The 20763-nt window shown below is 35.6% G+C and overlaps 1 protein-coding gene across 1 annotated transcript in view; it reads left to right on the forward strand.

Moving 5' to 3' along the window:
- LOC129225915 (glucose dehydrogenase [FAD, quinone]-like) overlaps positions 1-20763 on the forward strand; it is a 45803-nt gene that overhangs the window by 23042 nt on the left and 1998 nt on the right. The window contains exons 5-11 of the mRNA XM_054860447.1: positions 1059-1190; positions 3428-3549; positions 11488-11655; positions 13845-13995; positions 16843-16988; positions 18400-18577; positions 20084-20306. Coding sequence (XP_054716422.1) covers positions 1059-1190; positions 3428-3549; positions 11488-11655; positions 13845-13995; positions 16843-16988; positions 18400-18577; positions 20084-20306 — 1120 coding nt within the window. The remainder of the gene's footprint in view (positions 1-1058; positions 1191-3427; positions 3550-11487; positions 11656-13844; positions 13996-16842; positions 16989-18399; positions 18578-20083; positions 20307-20763) is intronic.

A 20763-nucleotide genomic window follows, 5' to 3' on the forward strand; every position in this document is an offset into this window, starting at 1 on the left:
TGGGCTTCTATAAAAAATTATTTGAAGTTGAGCAGTAACATACCGCCCTTAAGCCAGGACTAAAGCAGAACTACATGTAATTATGTACGGGCAGCTCGGTTATGCCGCTCAGATACAGTATATCACATATAGTTCTACCTTAGCCCTGGCTTAAGGGTGGTAACGGTAACTTATGCTTAATACTAAAACTTTGAATTCAATTGACGAGTCGAACCTCACCAATGCTGTGGACTCTCGCTGGTAGGCTGAACTTACTTTAGCTACTAGCTTGAAGGTGTTCTCAGCTTCAATTAGATGATATCTGCCATCAGTTCGGTCAATGTCTATTCCCGATAGATAAGTCAATAAGAAAGACGAAACTGCAGTTTCTGGATGGGCTGTCGGTATATTGCATGTACAGTCGAATCTCGATAACTCGAAGCTTATAACCCGAATATTCCTTTATTTAGAAGTTTACATTGGGTCACAAACTCTTAAGTTTGTTGTGGAAACTTCCCATAACTCAAACTACCAATAACTCGAACGTCTTAGCCGGTCCCTTGGGACTTCGAGTTATCGAGAATTGACCGTATTTGAAGTTGGTTCAACTTAATCAATAAAAGGTAATGCTCAGGATGACTAAATTCAATGGTCCTTGGACATTAATTTCATTCCAATACCTCGTTTTATCGATTGTTATAATAAAACTACAGCTTTATTACAAATATTTTGGTCAAAACAAACTATTTATTTTTTGATTGAATAACTTGAAGGAAATTACACTGATCACACTTTTAAATAAAACAGCTCCCTATTTTGTGAAAAATTTGCAGCCTGAAATTTTGTAACAGATTTAAACAGACAAATAAATAGTGAAGGGGAGGGGGAAAAGAACAGATTACGTAAGTTTTGTCAATACAGTTGTATGCAAATAACTTGTTGATGAGTAAATGTTTGGAAATTGTTTTTAATACTAATCATCAGTTAATAATTCTGAAAAATAAAATATCTTTAAAAAATGTAGTGATTTCTTAGATGATCTAATTATCGTTTCAAAGACACATTCCAAATTTTCGTAGGTTTTCATAACATTGGCGGCCCAGTAACGGCTTCAAAGCCGCTGTTTAATCCTGTGCAGAAAATTGCTGGGATTCAAGCCGCGTTGAATTTGGGTAAAGGCTTTGTTGATTCAAATGGCCCTTATCAAAGTGGTAAGTACTTTAGGTTTTTTTTAGCTATTATCTTGTACTCTTTTAAATCTCCAAAGTTACATTAAATTTGAATAAAATTTCTTTTAGTCTTTTTCAATACCTTTTCAGGCTTTTTTATAGCATGACATTAATAATGTCACCTAATTAAAAAAATATGTATAAATACAAAAAGAAAAGACCGTTTTTGTTGTCCTTGAAAAGTTTTACAATGAGTTCACAGGAAAAAAAGAAAAGAAAAGAAGCGAATAGAAAAGAGAAAAAAAAAAACGAAAGGACGATATGTGGAGAAAAAATAAGGAATTAAACGATGCTGAAGAATCACCTTATGAAAATTGTTATTCATTATTTGATAACCAATTATCTAGAAAAATAAGTTCAACAGGATTTAGTTAGTCTATTTTACAAAAGGATTTCCCTCTACGTTTTACTAGGGATTAAAATTTAAAAAAAAAGTTCAGTGGATGCCATTGGTTAGAATATTATTTTCAGTCTACTCAAGTTTCACAAGAAAAAGTCTGAGCATGCACTAATGAAGAAAAGTAGCACGACAATACGCTAATACAAATTTCGTCATTTCAAAACTTATTCCGCGTTAACTCATAAGTTTAACCACTTCATTAATTCAGTGAAAACACAGTGTTCGAAATGTTGTAATCAAGCTCCTCCTTGTACCAAATGAGATGAAAAGTTGTCTAAAATTATCCCTCTCCCATAAAAAACTTCAATGTTCTACGTCCCATCCCCCATCTTAACGTTTACATTGCAAAACTAGCGATATTACGAATACAAACTTACTTTATTAACATGATATTACAACAAAAAGAAGTCGGAGAAATGTTCAATTTTGGGGAAATTTTTCCATGCGGAGAAACTAGCGCTATCGGGATTTTTCCTGGTTTTGCTTTCCTATACAACTATAGTTGGAGCAAACCTAACCTGGCAGCACCATGATGCTGGCTTTAGCCTTTAGGATCTACGTAGCATTCACAATGCTTCCAGGTTAGGTTTGCCTATAGTCGAAACCGTGCAGAATGCATAATTATGCTCTAAGAAAATATACACTCACTGCCAAAAGTTAAGGAGGTAAAATGCGAAAAAATGGATGAGAACTGTTTTGATTGACAAGAAATGCGGCAGGAAACTAGCAAATATGTTTATGCAATGAATAAAACAAATAATTGCATACTGAGGTGAAACAATAGTGAATTTTTATAAATTATAAGATGACGTAATATTGGAGTCATTTGCAAAATATTGTTTTAATTCAAACAAATAACAAAAACTGACATTAATTGGGTATGTCAGCAACTCTCATCTGCATACAAACTTTACAACGTGTAACCATGCTTTTTATGAGTGATCAACAGCCACGAAGTCAAATAATCGCCATTCTTCCTGTAGAGCAATTTAATACTCAGTGAGAGTTGGGAGGATTTTCTTAGAAATAAAAAAAGTTAACCAATACTATTCGCTTTCGCCGTATGCTTAGCACCAGTTTGTTGTCGCCAAATGGCGCACTTCTTTGTTTATATCTAATTTATCTATTCTGCGAAAGCAGCATAGTCCAGTTCCTATGTGGTTTATATAGCACACGAGAAATAACAAATGGTGTTGCACTTTATAACATGATCCAACTGAACATGACCGTCGACCTGATATACACTGTTAAAAAAAATCCTGAAATTGTACGGTAAAAGTTACTGGCGTTTGTGTTTCCAGTAACTTTTACCGTAAAATCCTATTAAACTAAAATTTTACGGTAGAATAAACGAGAGTTAAAAAATGCAAAATGCGAGCAGTAGGTTTGATCTCGGGACCTTCGACTTGGCAGGCGGCTTTGTTGCCTACCATACGAGTAGGGACACATCAAGCAAGGAGAAATACAGCGTTATAAGCTTTGCACTGTAAGTCACGCGGTGTATCAGTTGGCGCTTCAAACGTTTACTTTTTCGGTACAATTTACTGTAATTTTTTTTCTGTACTCTAAACACTCCACTTTACAGTAATATTTTCCATAAAAGTTTCCTGAATTTTTGACAGTGTACGTCTGTGCATTTTGTCAAAATAGGTACTACGTGATTGCCTATACCAGTTACTCAGTAGTTTAACGAATTAACTAGATTGTTCAAAAGTGATTTAATTAATAGTTCAAAAATTTCCAGGACTCCATTTCTGTTCCACAAATGTAGTCTATCAGCTTGTATAGATTGAGTAAACAAGAAATATTCTTTTCACAGGTTTTTTCAACTTTGATGCATCTATAAGAAGAGGTCAACGGTGCAGCACAGCAAAAGCATATTTAGTGCCAAGTGAAAATAGGACAAATCTTGATATTGTAACCAATGCTCTGGTAACAAAGGTATCTACAGCATTCCTATGAATTCATTTAGTAAATATATTTGAAAATAAAAGGGATTATTACCCTTGAATTTTTACCTGAAACATAGATTTGCACGAAAATCACATTGCTGAAAAAAAAGCAAGAAGGGATTGTTTGGCGCAAATAAAAAGTTGAGTAGAGTTATCTTAGAATAGAGTGAACAAAACTGAAAGGTAGAATGACAGGTGCACTTTTAGTCAAGCCCGCTTAGTAGAACAGCCCATTTGCCACGAAAATATGTTCTAATGCGCAGGATATTCTATTATCTGGGATTAAAAGACCAAATTATAACGGTAACACTGAAAATTTATTATTTAGCAAAAAATTATTCTAGCCGCCTTTCTAATAAGCAAGCTCGACTGTACTTTTCTTCAACACCTACCCTACTTTACAGCGTGAAGACTTATGATTATTATGCGCTGCCTCGAGAGGAGGAATTGGTGGACTCTTTCCATGCGAGCCTCGAGTTCCCAGATTGCCCATACAAAAGCAGGGGTCCTAACCAATGGTCCACAAAGGACTTAAAGCAATATTCACCGGTAAACAAAACTCAAGACCTCTGGGAACAGGAATTTTAGGGCATGAAATCTGAACCAAAAAGACTGAGCTAACGCCCAGTGATGGACTTTCCCGGGCACTTTTACTTCACCGATCGAGGCCATTCGGTAAAAACCGTACACTGTAAAAAAAGAAACAGTGCTTAAATGTTACGGAAAAAGTATTGGCATCCATGCTATCAGTAATTTTTACGGAAAAATCCATTTTTACTGAAGAGTTTTACGGTAAAAAAAAAAGTCAGAACGTTGTGGACAGATGCTCTGGATAGAAAAAACGAGATAGAAGTAGCGGGATTCGACCTTATCTTCTCATTACAGGGAGAACGGCGCGCTAGTCCTTATACTAAATGGGATGGATGGGGGAACGAGAAAGACGAAACATATGCTTTGCACCGAAAATCATATGGTGTAGCAATTAAAGCTATAATCTGATCTTTTTTCCGGTACAATTTACTGGATATAGTTTCTCTGCACTGTAAACATTTAATTTTACAATAATATTTAGCTTAAAATTTGTCTGGATTTTTAACAATGTATGTCAGTCTTAAGGCTCCATGCAAATAAATAGAGAGTGGTGTGGGGGGAAACAAAAACCTCCATGGAGTACGTGATACATTTTCTTCTCTGGCGCAGGATCTATCGTACACATGCTGAATGGTTCATTCGGAAATGGAATTCCGGGAATTTTCAATGAGCTCGCAAATGCTGAGCCTGAAAGTTGCGTGACGTTTTCTAATATTTACTCTGCGTGCTTATCGCGTGTGGGTGAGCACGGAAATGGTGAGAAACACCATTACAAATTGACCTTTTGGCATAAGATGGAGCTAGAGGTTTAAAGTTGCTTTTAAATACCAAGCACTAAATTGAAACAATTACCTACGCTCATAGATGTAATCCGCGCATTGATTAACTCCGGAGAATGAAGTTATCAAACAGAAGCAATATTGACTCACTAGGTCAATCTGCCACGGAATCTGCAGTAGGTTTCTGTGGATCGTTCTCACGCCGACACCGCAGTTGCGTGATAGCTTGAGTTTATACTTTATCGAGCTACTACTTTCAGTAGACGATAGCAAATAGTTCTCGCACTCTACTTGTCTCCGAGACCGTATGAATTTATGAATCAATGATAGTTGTTTGACATATTCACTCTTAAACATCAATTAAAACACTCATCAGTTCGCCCATGAGTCCCGGGACTACGTCTTTGTGTGCCAAAAAATTCCATGGATCATGTCTCCCACCATCGCATTTCTATGATCCGATTTGAGCAGCTCTGCAAATACGACATGACAGTGAAATTATGAATCAGTGATAGTTGATTGACATATCCACTCTTGATTATCATTTAAAACGCTCATCAGTTCGCTTATGAATCCTGGATCTACGTCTTTGTGTGCCAAAACGTTCCAAACATCGTCTCTGCCACCATGGTATTTCTATGATACGATTTGAACTACTCTGCAAGTACGACACGATTATGAAATTATGAATCAGTGATAATTGTTTGGCTTATCCATTCTTAAAAACACCAATCAAAACGCTCATCAGTTCACCCTTGAGTCCTGGATGATCTATGTCTTTGTGTGCCAAAAAGTTCCATGAATCATGTCTGCCACCATCGTATTTCAATGATCCTTGAGCTACTCTACAAATTCGACACGATCATGAACTTATGAATCAGTGATAGCTGCTTGACATATCCATTCTTAAACACCAATTAAAACGATCATCAGTTCACCTATGAAACCTGGAACTACGTCTTTGTATGCCAAAAAGTTCCATCGATCGTATCTGCCACCATTGCATTTCTATGATCCAATTTGAGCCACTCCGCAAATAGGACGAGACTATCCTGCCATTTGCAGAATGTCAATACTTGAACATTGGATGTCCGTTTGCTGAAAACAAGCACGTCTTCTTTGTCCATGTACATATATTTCACTTACTCTCATTATTCAAAAGTGTCCAAAAACCTTCAAATAATCATTTTCCTGTAACGGATATGTTTCACAGCATTAGTTTGATGAATTTGCTAAAATATTATTTTCTGAGAAAAAGGATTATTGGTGAGGATTGCATTTTTATTTGCCTTATTAATAACTACCGAAATCACGTCTGTAAAATATTTCTGTGCGTTGGCGATTTGTTTCCTTTGAAAAACAACGTTATATGTAGGGAAAGCAAGATGCTACTGATGCAGCAAAGTTTTGCAAAGTTCAAAAAGATACTGTTACAAATTCTGTAAATAGTAATAACTAGCAAAAATACCCGGCGTTGCCTGGGTCAGTAATAATTATTAGAAAAAATCGTTACTTGCTTTTGTTTTCTGTTTTAAGTGAAAGAATTTAAAACACATCTTTTTGACGTGATTAAAAATCGAGTTTCTTCCTTACCCATAAAACTAAAATAGCAATAAGTATAAAGAATAAAGTAGTATTGATTTAGAAACGAAAGCACTATATTTAAGCATATACAGATTTAAAAAACATGAAATTAATCTTCTCATATTTAAAAAGATTAATCTGTTGATACTTTTTTTTTAACATGGAGTCTAAAACCTTCTCTGTATGGCTAATGAAGTACGAAGTGATTTAAAAAAAAAGTAGCTGCGCTCGTAATCCCCTTATACTTGCTTTAGTTATTTCGGGAAATTTCAATCATTGTGGCTCTTGGTGCGATTTTACCGAATTTGCGAAAGTCGTTTCGGGGTACCTTCGATGATGCTCCCTCATTCTTTCCTTACTTTGTAAAACGATATGACATTAATTTTCGTTACAGAGATATCGTCGCCAGATGCTGAGATATTTTTGGTCACCATAAAATGGCGCTAAACAGTTTCATCCGAAATGTTACCAAAATAAGTAATACAATTTGGTGATTGTTTGAAATTGTGCAAAAAGGAAAATTAATGGAAGTTTTTGTGCTGTTTATGGATTTGCCTAATTTAGTTGCTGGATTATTTAACACAGTAAAAAAAGTCTTTTGAAAATTCTTTGATTGGCGATATTTTGTTTACTGAAAAACATTATGCTGAGAAACATTATGTCTTCGGCTTCAAAAACAGCAACGTTGAAAAAACTGCAAAATGGCATCAGCTACGGAAATCTTTCTGCAAAAATTTTGGCGATCTGCTGGTTGTTTGGATAATGAGTAAGTGTTCAATCAGCATAAATAATAATAAAAACCATTAATTACATTAAAGTTCCGTTTAAATGGAAAATCATCAGCCAAATCATGTATTATTTGCCAATCTTGTGCAAAAATCTTACTTCAAGATTTGACTTGAGAAAAGCCTTGAACAATCACGAAAAGCAAAGTAAGTCAACAATACAACAATTGTCGCTATCGACAGGGAGTTGAGATGATACACTAAATACTGTATTGAGTTGAGGAAAGCCTTCGAATATGGATCTAAAAAGCTCATAACTCGTTTTTTATTCTACTTAGAAATTTCGAACAGGTGCCATCTTCAGCAGAAAAATCAGAGCTTTCGATGGACATATAATGTAAATATGTGCAAGTATTTTTTATCCCAATATTAGAGAATTTATACCAAAATTGTTTTTATTGCCCCCCTAAGGGGGTTTTGCCCCCCATAACGGGACAAAAACTACCCTATGTGTTATTCTGATGCATAAGCTATATTATTGTAAAGTTTCATCAAAATCCGTTCAGTAGTTTTTGCGTGAAAGAGTAACAAACATCCATACATCCATACATCCATACAGACAAACTTTCGCATATATAATATTAGTAAGATTTTTATGATTGATTTGTTGTAATCTGGCTAAATTTGGCGTTTATTCCATTATTCTTCATCTAAAAGTATTGTAGTAACTTAACCTGTAAATAGTTTCTTGTAATGAATATACAACCATCTTACATTTGAATGAAGTATATGGTCCCTCCATTTCTGAACGATAAGTTTTGTGCATGGAATAAAAAGAAAACATTGACAAGCATTTCGAATTTTGTCGAAACTGCTATAGGATTTATAAATAGCCTCCGCACGTGATAAAAAGTTAGACTGGTCTGAGCCGTGGGTTGGAAAGTGTGTATTAGACTTTGCGCTGTGTTTTAGCTTATATTGATGTAAATACGTGTGTAACCGTTGAGTTTACGGTGCTAATTGATATTTACCTAATTGATATGGTTAATTTAGCAGTTGCTAACGATATTTCTTGTACATAGTTGTAAATAAATCTGTGTTTTCTCAAGAACTGTGTCGTCATTTAAAAAATTTCTTGAAGTGGCTGAACTCGTAAAAATACTTTTTATTGGATGTTAAATATAACACGAGCTTGTAAGAATTGAGTATCGGAAAGTAATGCTGTCAATTACATCTAACTGTTGAAACTCATTGTTTCAAAGGCACAAATTTGCAACTTTCTGCAAACTGATGCATTTATATCCTTATCTTTTTTTCCTTTTTTAACATAAACATTCTTTTTTAAATTTCTTTACCGTTTCATGCTTCAAAAAGGTTGTTCAATTTTTTTCCCTTTTCAAGCACTTGCAAAATAATTTACTGGTTATGGCTATGACATAGAAATGGCCTTGAAAAGTCTTTGAGAGGCAAATGTTTTTCAATTCAGAACTTGTGTTTTACTTATACTTGTAATTTTTTAAACTTCGATGCTGAAAATATCCAGCATTTTGACTCTTTCTTATAATAACAACGCTTCAGTGAATAGAATGCAGGCTGTCATAAATTATTCAATTTTTCTGGAAAAGCTTGCTGTTACGATTTTTCACCAGTTGAACATTGAACAAAAGTTGATTACCTAATAAAATTGAAACTTTGGGACTGACGTGTTCTAGCAAAGTATTTCGAATTGAATAATTTCTTCAAAAATTTTTTGACGAACTGACAATACACTGTATTACGCTTCGGTGTCCCGAGTACCTACCACTACACAAACCGGTTAGACAGGACCCTGAAGACAGCTATGTTTATTGATCTGAATCAGAAACCGAGAAACAACTGGTTCAGCACCCTCAGAGGTATTGATTTGGAGTAGGAACTTAGAGGACTTTGTAAAAACGCGTTATTTAACGAGCTCCAATCACCCTTAGCGAACACGAAGGCTCTTCGATCGGCTGGCCTCTAACTCGGAATCCGCTTGTCACGAGTTCAGTGCCTTACCGATCAGACCACCACTGTCCTGGATAAGGAGAGACAGACAGAGAACAAGTGACATATTTCTCCATTTCAAAAGCCTAAGCTCAAAATTTTGATTTTCTACTTTTTTCACAGAGGATTTTCTCTCTCTCTCTCTCTCTTTTTTGTTTTGTTTACAATAATTCGCGAACACAACCTTCGTTAATAGTTATATTCATTCCTATTATCTTTACTAATAATAAAGCTCAAAGTCTCTCTGTCTGGATGTCTGTAGGATGTCTGTAACGCGCATAGCGCCTAGACCGTTTGGCCGATTTTCATGAAATTTGGCACAAAGTTAGTTTGGAGCATGGGGGTGTGCACCTCGAAGCGATTTTTCAAAAATTCGTTTTTGTTCTTTTTCTATTTCAATTTTAAGAACGCTTTCCGGAGCAAAATTACCATAAGATAGACAAGTAAATTACGAAATTATCATGATATGGAACGGGAGAGCGAATGAACATAGCCAATTGGCGAGAAATTCGTCATCCATTATTTAAATATACAGGCGAACCGAATGGTCTTTTGATTTTCAACTACGGGCAAAACCGTGCGAGTACCTCTAGTTCCTTTATAAATTTACTTTGCTTTTTATTTTTAAGGTGAAGTCGTTTGATTATAAATGTTGAAGTTTTATATTGTCTCTCCGAAAACATTTTCTCTGAGTGCCTATTAATGGAAAATCTATTTTTCTTCTAACGCTATTTTTCTCCATGTCGTTATAACATGCATATGCCTAACTTGTGAGATGTGACTGATGTGTGTTTTTGAGAAGTTCTACTCACTAAGGTTAAGTAACAAGTATTTTTTTAAGTGCAGCCGCAAAAGCTCCAGGGAAGGGATTCTCAAACTTTTCTGACTCTCGGCACCCTTTGAAAAATTAGAATTTTCTCACGACACCCTATTCTATCTCATTTTTTAAAAATACGTGCATAAGTGTACCAAATAAGGTTAGTCCGAGGTTCAAAATCTAAAATAACGCTTCTTTAAGATTGAATTTATCCGACCTCTGCATATTCATCACATGACCATTAAAACTACGGGAAAATTAAACCAAGTGAAAATTTAAGTTTCAAATGTGTTTTGCAACCGTTTTAGCAAAGAAAAGCGATTTGGCCTTATTAGGAACATTGGCCCTCTAATAAGGAAAACACTGACCAAGGATTACTTCACAGAGAATTGAAGACAGAAACGCCAAAAGTTTTATCAAATTAAAACGAATTGAAAGAGTCTTCAACATCAATATGTATATTAAACCGCATTTGATAACCTCAAAAATTTTCCAAAAACTTCATGTTTACTTCCATGGAAAGCAGAAAGATCAAACGTCATATTCGGAGCAACTGATAAATCGTTATTTTTCTTTGTCATTCATGCGTACAATTCGTGAATATATGTGCAGCACATGATATATTCTCTAATGTCATATTATAAGGACTATCCAATAAGAAACGAGCTGATGTGTGCATCACGTGACTTCCTTTTACTCCAATTTTAATGTCATTTTCCCATTATTAGTAACTTAAATGTGATTCAATAGTTTACTCTAAATATCACCACTAGTGGCCAAATTAAAACAAGATTTTTAAAAAAATCGCCAAATTTGTCGCCAACTTGGTGATAAAACTTGGCGACCAATCCCATCTAAATTAACAATGATTTCGATGGGATTCAATGATTCCCCCAAAAAGGGACAAAAGGCCCCTTTAGAAACACCCGAATGCAACCAAAAGGGGAGGTGCACAACTAGACCCCACTAGGAGTCTACGTACCGAATTTCAACTTTTTAGGACATACCGTTCTTGAGTTACGCGGCATACATACACACATCCGCACATACATACGTACGTACATACGGACGTCACGAGAATAGTCGTTGCAATTAACTCGGGGAATTTCAAAATGGATATTTCGAGTGTTTACGTTCTTAGGCACTTATCCGCGTGTGGTCGGATTGAGAAAAAAAACTCAACATTAATTCGGGGGTGAGCAAAATGGAAATTAAGGCCGAATTTTGAGTGAAAATTTTTTTCACGAATACAATACTTCCTTTTTCGTAAAAGGAAGTAAAAATAAAGGTAAGACCTTAAAAAGAAATGTCCATTAAAGGAAATTAAAAGTTCACTCAAAAGAAAAATCGTTAACAATCCTTTATTTCTCAATCAAAAAGTAACACAACTTTGGTATTTTCCTTAGATAACAATCCAAAATAAACGGGCCACTGGAGTGCAGTTTGACTTCAACGGAAGAACGAGAAGAGTTAGGGCAAGGAGAGAAGTCATACTTTCCGCGGGAACTACAAACACCGTCCAGTTGCTGATGCTATCAGGCATTGGGCCTTTGTCTGAACTGGCCAAGTTCGATGTAAGTCTCATTTTGTAACCGATTTCACAAAGGTTATCACTTCATACCTTAGAGCAGAAATTAAAATGGAGGGAGCAAGTCCATTGGCTAAGCAAAAGCTTGGGCAAAGAGCTCAAGTCACGTGACTCAACAACGACGAATAGTTGACACGTTTTGCGTGAAACTAGCGAACGAAACCTGATTTCTTCCAATGCTTTTTTTAAAATCTATCCACGTGACTTGGGGTCTTTTCTTCGCGAATGAAAGTCTTCATTCCCTCCATTTTATCTCTTCTCAATGGTTCATTCTGTATGTAGGATTTTGTTTTCTTCTTATGTCAGCTCATAGTATCTCACATAGTGAACCGGTGATTATTTTTACTTTCTTCTATGTATAATATTTTAAAGAAGCAATTGGATTCGTGAAAATTTTCGAATTTTTACCGATTTGCACGTTTTGGGGTGTGCTGAGATACATTCTAGTTAGATATGCAGTTATCAAGTTCTGCACTGACCCTCGATGCACTGAAATAGACCCTTGAAAAGTACTTTTTTGAATTTTTTGACACAAAAATTGCTTTTTGGCAGAACTGCAAGTGAGCCATGCAACTAAAGAACTTATTAAATAATTTATACATATTATTACACAAGTTTCATGCAAAAATTATGGTTGAACCTCAGTACATGGAACAAAGAGGCCTCAATTTTTTTCGACAAGTTTGGACTCCTCTGCCATCAGCAAGGCTGCGCTGAAGAACAGACACAAAATTTACGATATACATTTCAATTTAGGTGCGAAATGTCATGTTGTAATTACAAGAATTTCCTTCGCTGATGTTCAGCGCACAGAAATAATCGAAATTCAAAAAATGCCAATTTGGAGAAACCTCTACTTCGGGTCCTAATTTACGAATTTTTACCGGCCCCCTAAAGTTTTTTTTTGGAGGAAAAGAAAAAATATGAGCTTTCTGAAATCTTTAGAAGAATCAACCATAAAAATTTCAGCTAACTTAAAAATGGTGTGTATCTTGACGCCTCAATCCTGCCCGGTTCTTATAAAAACTGTCTCTTAACTTCTTTTCTGTCTTGATTTGTTATTTTGCACATTAGTGTGTAGTGTGCAGCCTTTTATTAATCGCATCTCTGCTGCCTGGATTATGCTTCTGTTTTAAGTACTTTGAGTCCATGTCTCTGGTGCACGAAAAAAACGGAGGGTCATAAGAAGTGTAGGGGTTAAGGGGCGTGGCACCTGTGGTCCCTCCCCCCTTTTTTTGTAAAATTGGGCTATATTACTTACTGGTTTTTAATATTACTGATTTAATGACTTCTAAAAGTGTGGAATATGGTTTCACAAATCGGGGCGGATGGCCACCGTAGACTTTCTCCTACCATTTTAAGGTTCCGTTCTTATGAAATAAGTTGATTTATAAAAAAGTTGATTTATTTGGAATTTTTAGTTTTTACTTTCGTAAAATAAATCAATCCATCCTATAAAAAATCCTTTTTTAATTGATCATTAATTTTTAACTCTGAAAAGTGAGGGGAAAAGCCCCCTTTATTTTTTGAAGTGAGGGGGCAGTTGCCCCCAATACGAGCCGCCTATCCTCTGAGCCATACAACGGAGTGGGAACTACCACAACCATATAGAACTTTGGCTGTGTCTTTTTTTTTACAGTACACCCTCGTTTATCCGGACAAACTGGGACCAAAGGCAATCGGGATGAAGTGAAAATCTGGATAATCCGGATAGTAGGAGTTATAAGCGGAACATTCTTCAATAACCAGACATACCCTTTATTACAGCAAAAAAAGTTTTATAACCAAATTACATAGAATTGGTTCGCCCAAACACTTTATCATGTGTAGTTCAATTGCAATGAACTACACGCTCCAAGTACGCCATATTGTTTAATAGGCAACTTTAATTTATTGCATGATCTATTCAGGAGTTGCTCATTTAATCAAAATAAAAAAAAACGAATGTTTGTTAGAGTTATAGCTCATTACCATAATTAAGAAATATTATTTATTTAAATATAAAACTTTTTAAAAACTCTACAAATTTGATACGGATAATCCGGAGATCTGGGTTGACGGGGGCCGGATAAACGATTCTACTGTATAATTTTTTTAATTGCCAATAATATTTGAGTCTTAACTTGTTTTGTACATGTATGATAACACTTTTTTTTCTTTCTTTTTTTTTTACAGATAACTTGCATTGCGGATTTACCAGTGGGTCTCAACATGCAAGATCATATCGTTTCCTTTCTCGGTTATGAGCTTGACGATAGTTTGAGGAGGCTTCAACAGTCTACTGAAGACGACCAAAACATCTCGAACTATATCAACAAACGAGAAGGTACTGTCATACCCATACTTTTCTCCACCTTACCACACCTCTTAGCGATGCGCCTTAGGTGTTACCCCATGTCATACACATACTTTTCACTTATCACTCTCAGGGTCCCCCGTACCTACCACTATTCATGATTTAACCAGTTGGATGGAGCTCTCTGATTTTTTAATCCAGACCATAAACAAAGCAAAACCTAGTCCAGCACCCCCAGAAGTATTTCACTTGGAGGACTTTGTGACCACGAGCATATTTAACGCCCTCCAGTCGCCATTAATGAAGACGGTGGATCATCGACTGGGTAGGAGCGAACCCGGGTCACTCCGGTCGCGAGTCCGATGCCTTACCTATCAGGCCACCGAGGCCCTGTTATACACATACTGAGTGAGGTACAGTGTGTCTCCGATAAATGGAGCTGTGACCTTAGCAATGACCCTCAGCTCTTTATGGCGATTTCAGTGAAAAACGAACGCGTTATTGGCGCGGATATCAGTTGGAATACTTTTGCCCAACTGCAACGAAAGTAGCCCTATTCAATTCAGCTTCAATTACCCTTCCCTACTATCACAAAAAGAGGTAATCATTGTTAAGGTCATAGCATAACTCATCAGAGCCACATTATATTCCTGTGTATTATGTCAATGTTTAAGAGTCAAGTCCCATTTTTACTTTCTTCTATATCTAATATATAGAAGAAAGTACTGGATTCGTGCAAATTTTCGAATTTCGAATTTTGAGGTGTGCCGAGTCCATTTCGACTATTTTTGGAAAATGTCTGTCTGTCTGTCTGTATGTGTGTGTGTGTGTGTGTGTGTGTGTGTGTGTCACGTCTGTGTGTGACCAGTTTTTTGGGGCCGCTCTACAGCAAAAACTACCGCATGAAATCGAACGAAATTCGGTACACATATGTGCCGCTATGTGAACTTGTGCCCATTGGTTTTTGGCGCGAATTCCTCCAAGAGGGGTGGAGCACTGGGACGTTTTTTGAGTTACGCGTGCTTGCTATTCCTCAGGAAGTAACTGGCGGAATCAAACAAAATTTGGTTCATGTGTTGCCATTAACAGGAAAAGGTGCTGATTCAATTTTGGTGTCAATAACTCAAACGGAGGTTGAGCTGTAGAACGTTTTTTGTCGTCAATTGTGGCTGCTGTATCTCAAGAAATAATGAGCGGAATGAAAGAAAAATTTCTCGGCAAGTAGCACTTAGTGGGTATAAGAGCTGATTTTATTTTGGTGTCAACAGCTAAAAAGGGGGTAGCGCAATCGCCCGTTCTTTTTTTCCATTGTGAGTGCCCTATCTCAAGAAGTAATGCTACGTTCTGGTTGAAATTTGGAATATATGTGAGTCCGTATGTAAACAGTCTTTGGTTCAATTTTGACGCCAATCGCTCCAAGAGGTGTTGATATATTTATTATTATTATTTTTTTTTTTTTTTTGCTAATAAAAATAGCTTTATTAATGCAGCAATAAGAAAGATAAATCGTAATAGATTGTCGTCTGCGTATTTCTCGTGATTTTAATTGTATGGAAATAATCGGAAATATTATCTCAATGATTTAAAATTTTTAACTGTTGCCATTTTATGTTTGTTAACAAATAAAATATTTGTAACTAATTCAAGCAAGGCTTTTAAAATAACTTTCAATTTTCGCTCTTTGCTTTGCTTTTGCAATAATTCAGACATTGGGATGGTCGTCAAGTTTTTGCATGTGTAATTTTGTTTTTGTTGGGAATATTGCTTCCTCATCAAGCATGGGGAGGGATCAGAAAAAAAAAAGAAAAATATAGAAGAAAGTTTCGTGATGGCCACAACATACTAGTTTATGTTTTACTTTCATTACGAAGTGTGATTTAGTAAAACTTTTAATTTCTTGATGCATTTATGAATTGAAGGGCTGACATGGAGAAGACAGTAAGTCACAAATTTCGAGTTTTCTTTTCTTTTCACCCGAAAAAACAGTAAACGCTCAAGCCAGTGGCATGGAATAAACGGTAAGCCTATTGGCAAACTGGTTTAGTTTCTACGAGTGACGGAAGATGACAATAGGGAAGCTTTCGATTTTTCAATTTTATTTTTATATGATAGAGTAACATGTATGAACCTCATAGGTAAAAAAATTTTTGCGATACGATAAGTAGTTTTTTTTAAATTAATTTTTAAAGTTCAAGCGCTTGTGACGTCAAATGGCATAGGAAGTGACGTCATGCGCTCTTCCGATAGGGGAGAAACCGAAGGACGTGCATTCGACTTCGAAGACGAAACGTAAAAGGCTTATCTCCTCACATTTAACTTCTCGCGTTTCTGGAGCATTAAACCTCTCATCCTCTCGAAAATATTGGAATATCATCATTGATGTTACTTGAAGAAGATTATTTAGATTGTGCTTTAACGAATCCGGCCTCCATAGTGTGTTCAAAAGGATTTTTGAATTTCTAAAAAGTAAAAATATCAGCGCGCTCAAAATGTCCCTACCGAAAACAAGGGATCTTCGGCAGAAGGCTGCCCATTAGTGCCCTGTGACGTAAGCTCGCGACGTTTCAGAAGAGCGCACTTTTGCGCGTGGATTTTTAAAAATTCATTAAAAATCAATCACGGTGTTTTAAAATCCGGCGATGGTGAATTTTTTAGTTTTGAGGATCAATTACCAATATCCAATAGCCAAAATATGAACATTTAGGTTGCAACTTCCCTATTGCATGTAGTCCACGATATTTGTCCTGGCGTTTTCTGCTCCTCATGTAAAGTTGACTTTTCGTGACTTACTGTCTTCCCATGTCAACCGCTCAATTATATATATATTTTTGTAAAATTATTGTTTTTATTTAGAATTCGTTATTGTGTCTTTCTCAGGTCCTTTGACTTCTGCAGAAGGTTTTTTACTAATGTCTTTCTTACGAAAAAACAACGCAGAGCCGAGATTCGACACACCAGATTTCTCTGCTTATTTGATTGATCCTTTGGCTATAACGTTACTTCAACTAAGACTTAAACCAAATGTAAGAACTATATATTTTTACTCGACTGCGCGTGCGCAACGCAGAGGAGGGCAATGTGTTTATGAGTGTATGTATGTATGTTTGTTCATATGCGAGTTGTAGAGGCTAAACGCCTCGTCCAATTTTGATGATTCTTACGTCAATCGATTTGTCTTAACCTTTGGAGTGACACTAAACGCATGACAACAATCAAAATTCAACATATCAACAACCAGGCGCCATATTGTCACCTGCGTGCGACACAGCGTGCGACAAATGCAGGTAGCGTTTTCACTGCCTGAATTTTTTGTTTACTAAATTTACTAATTCTATTTTCATCCCTAACATGTTGCATCATCTCATGTTTCATCTCTAACATGTTTTGTCGTGATTCAGGGGACTGAGTTTCGCTACGGTTGCTTTCTTGGCGGTCTTTTTTAGTTTTGCGAGAAAATTTTGACTGACTTTGATTTCCGAGTTCGCGACATCATGAGTTATACAGGCTGTTTGTATAGCTGTGCTGTGGTTGACTTAAGTTCGCGCATTTTTGCTAACGGTCAAGCATATGTGGCTTTAATCCGAGTAAGTTCTTTAGAGTTACTAATAAAATCAGTAGTTTAGACCACCACAAGTTACTTAAAAATCCTCACAATATAAACTTTCTCAATAAAATGACAAGATTGCGAAATCTGCCGTCTTATGTTCATAATAACTAAGTCAATGAAAATTATCTAAAAAGGATAAAAAAAAATTATTAAATAAAAACAAAAAAACCCGACTGCGTAAAAACCAAAAAAAAAAAAAAACTAAAGCGAACTAAAAAGAAAAAAATATAAGCCCAGTAGTTAAGAATTTTATTGAGCATTACTGAATAACTACTCCATTGAAATAGTTTTATAATCGATACACACATAAAATCAATAAATTCAAAAGCAGAATAGAAGAATCAACAGTCGGGGACCATTCAATTTTTACGGGGTTCCTTGACTGGTCAAATTATATATATATATTTTTAGTTTTTTTGGTTTTTACGCAGTCGGGATTTTTGTTTTTATTTAATAATTTTTTTCTTTGGTAGTTTCGCGAAAAACGTGTCAACCATTCGTCGTTGTTGTGTTACGTGACTTTAGGTCTTAGACTTAGATTTTGCTAAGCCAATATATATGATTGGACTTGCTCGCTCTATTTCCTAATTCCTGCTCTATGGTTTGATCACTCAACAGAAAACAAGAAACTTGTGAGATTCACTCTCGAATTGCTTGTGTGTTGAGCACTTTTAGCTATTGATAAAGGGACTCCACTGTAGCCTTGAAATTGCTATTTGCAGAAATATTTTATCACTGTGTGCTTTATTAAAGTTTTTTTTTTTTAATGTTAATATGAAGCATTTTTGACCATGATTCATTTATTTTATTATTATTTTGTTAAATAGGTGTTATTGCAATACTTCGGCCCTTATGTAAACAAGACAACAATACTCTGCGCTTCGCAGATTCTACACCCGATAAGCACTGGCACAGTAACTATCAGATCCAGAAATCCACGAGCACCTGTTGTTATAGATCCTAACTATTTCGCAGATTTTCGTGATCTGGATGATGTCGTCCAAGGTAATGAGAACACCAGTTTACTTTGTTTTCAGGCATAAAAATGATAATGAAATTTAGTAATAATATGCAATTAAATTATTCCGAATATTTATTGACTGGACGCACATTACTGGCATTCGGAAGTAATTAACTTTTATGAAAAACCACGCATAAGATATGCCGGGTGTTTATAAACTCTTGCCACTGATAAAGAAAATTCATCAAAAAATACTTCTTCAGATTTAAAAGCAATTCATCATTTATTTTGAATTGTATCAGTCTAAAAACAACAATTTCAAAAATGACGAAAAAGTACTCAAATTTGAACATGTCGCAGAGTCAAAATGGCTCCGGCTATGTGGTATTCAAATTTGAAACATTCAAATACTCATCAAAAACTCAAATCAACATGTACTCGTTTTTGAAGTATTTGTGCTCATTTTTGAGCATGTAATAATTTAAAAATTTAGTATTAACCGAGTTATGTACTCATTTTTGAGTATGAAATAATTCAGCACAGTATTTGAAAACATGGGTACTTATATTTGAAACAAAAGGTTTCAAGAAAATTTGAAAGCATGATTGTACTCATTTTTGAAAACTTCATTTTTTTCAGTGCTGAAAAAGTTTATTTTCTTGCTACGTTTCCACCTTATTCTGCTTTTATCATAATTATTTCATGTTACATCCCTTGGCCCCGAATCATTCCATTGCTATCTTAGTAAATATTGCTTTTTTCTACCGCAGGCATGCTCCATGAAGTAGTCGAACTTCCATATATCGAACTTCCACATATCGAAATTTTCTATATACCGAAATCGTAGCAAATTTCTATGTTCATTACATAGAAAAATTGTTTCTATATATCAAAAAAATCTCTATATATCGATTTTTTTTTCGAGACATTCGTAGTTTTTTCCACTTTAGACTGTTTGTCTCATTAAAAATGAAGGTTAGGGGAGAAAATTATGTTTACTAAAGGTTGCTACGAAACTCATAAGGATTCTGGGGTTGAGGTGTGTGTAGATAGGTCGTTGTTTTATTCTGGAGTTCTTAAATTCCCTAAAGTTTATTTCCAACTTTAGTTGTAACCAATAACATTGTAAAATCAGTTTCAAGTTATACCTTTTGTCTGATGATCATCATTCCTAGTTTTTAGCTGCTGTAAAAATCATTTAACTTAAGTAGATTGATTTTTTTACTTTTCTCTCAATTACATTGTCAAAACGAAAATCCCCTAATAATGTTGCGGATCAAGTTGAATTGCCGAAGAATGAAGATGAATGAAGGGGCAAAAATGTAATTTCTGTTATTTTTTTAATTATGAACTTTCATTTAATCCGTTGCTCGTATAAATAAAAATTGGATTTCATTAGCTTTAATTTTAATGTTTTAGGAGATTTTCTGGATAAAATAAGATCAATTCTATGTATCCAAATTTCTATTATATCGAAATTTTTTCCGGAAACTTGCTACTTCGATATATCGAGGTCGGACTGTATATTTTTCTTTTCCTTCAACCTGCAGGTTTAAAGTTTTGCAACAGATTCATGGCTGATCCAGCAATGAAACGCATTGGTGCCAGACCCTTCACATCAATAATACCTGGCTGTGAGCCCTACGTAAATGACGAAGATCTCTACGTTCGATGTGCCGTAAGAACATTTACCATTACTGCTAATCATCAAGTCGGGACGGCCAAGATGGGAGATCCAAATGACCCTTCAACAGTTGTCGATCCTCAATTAAGGTAAAGGAATAGAATAATATCCAGATGTTCTGTACAGCTAGGTAAGCTAAGCCTATTGTCAGAGGCGATCCAATGGGAGGTCACGGGAGGTCACTGTGGATCGGTAAACTGTCACTGTCGATTCGGTAAACTTGGAGACAGCTACAATGTTGCAATTTTTAAATGCCCGAATGTCTCTTTTCATTAGATGTACGTATGTTCGTATTGGCGTATTTTATCATTTGGAAAAATATGGAGTTCTATTCGGCAAATTCGGAGTAGCCCTGCATCTGTTGTGGTATTCGTATCATTACCCTTAAACTATGTCAACTTTTATGCGTTTTTTCTTTACTTTTTTTTTAATTCTCAAATTGACGAAAGGATGGCGAAAACGCGCGTGCTGTGATGACCAGGGCTACGGAGTCGGAGTAAAATATGTCCGACTCCGACTCTGGGATTTTAAAACCTTCGACTCCGA

Source organism: Uloborus diversus, chromosome 7 (assembly GCF_026930045.1).
Source record: "Uloborus diversus isolate 005 chromosome 7, Udiv.v.3.1, whole genome shotgun sequence".
Classification (NCBI taxonomy): domain Eukaryota; kingdom Metazoa; phylum Arthropoda; class Arachnida; order Araneae; family Uloboridae; genus Uloborus; species Uloborus diversus.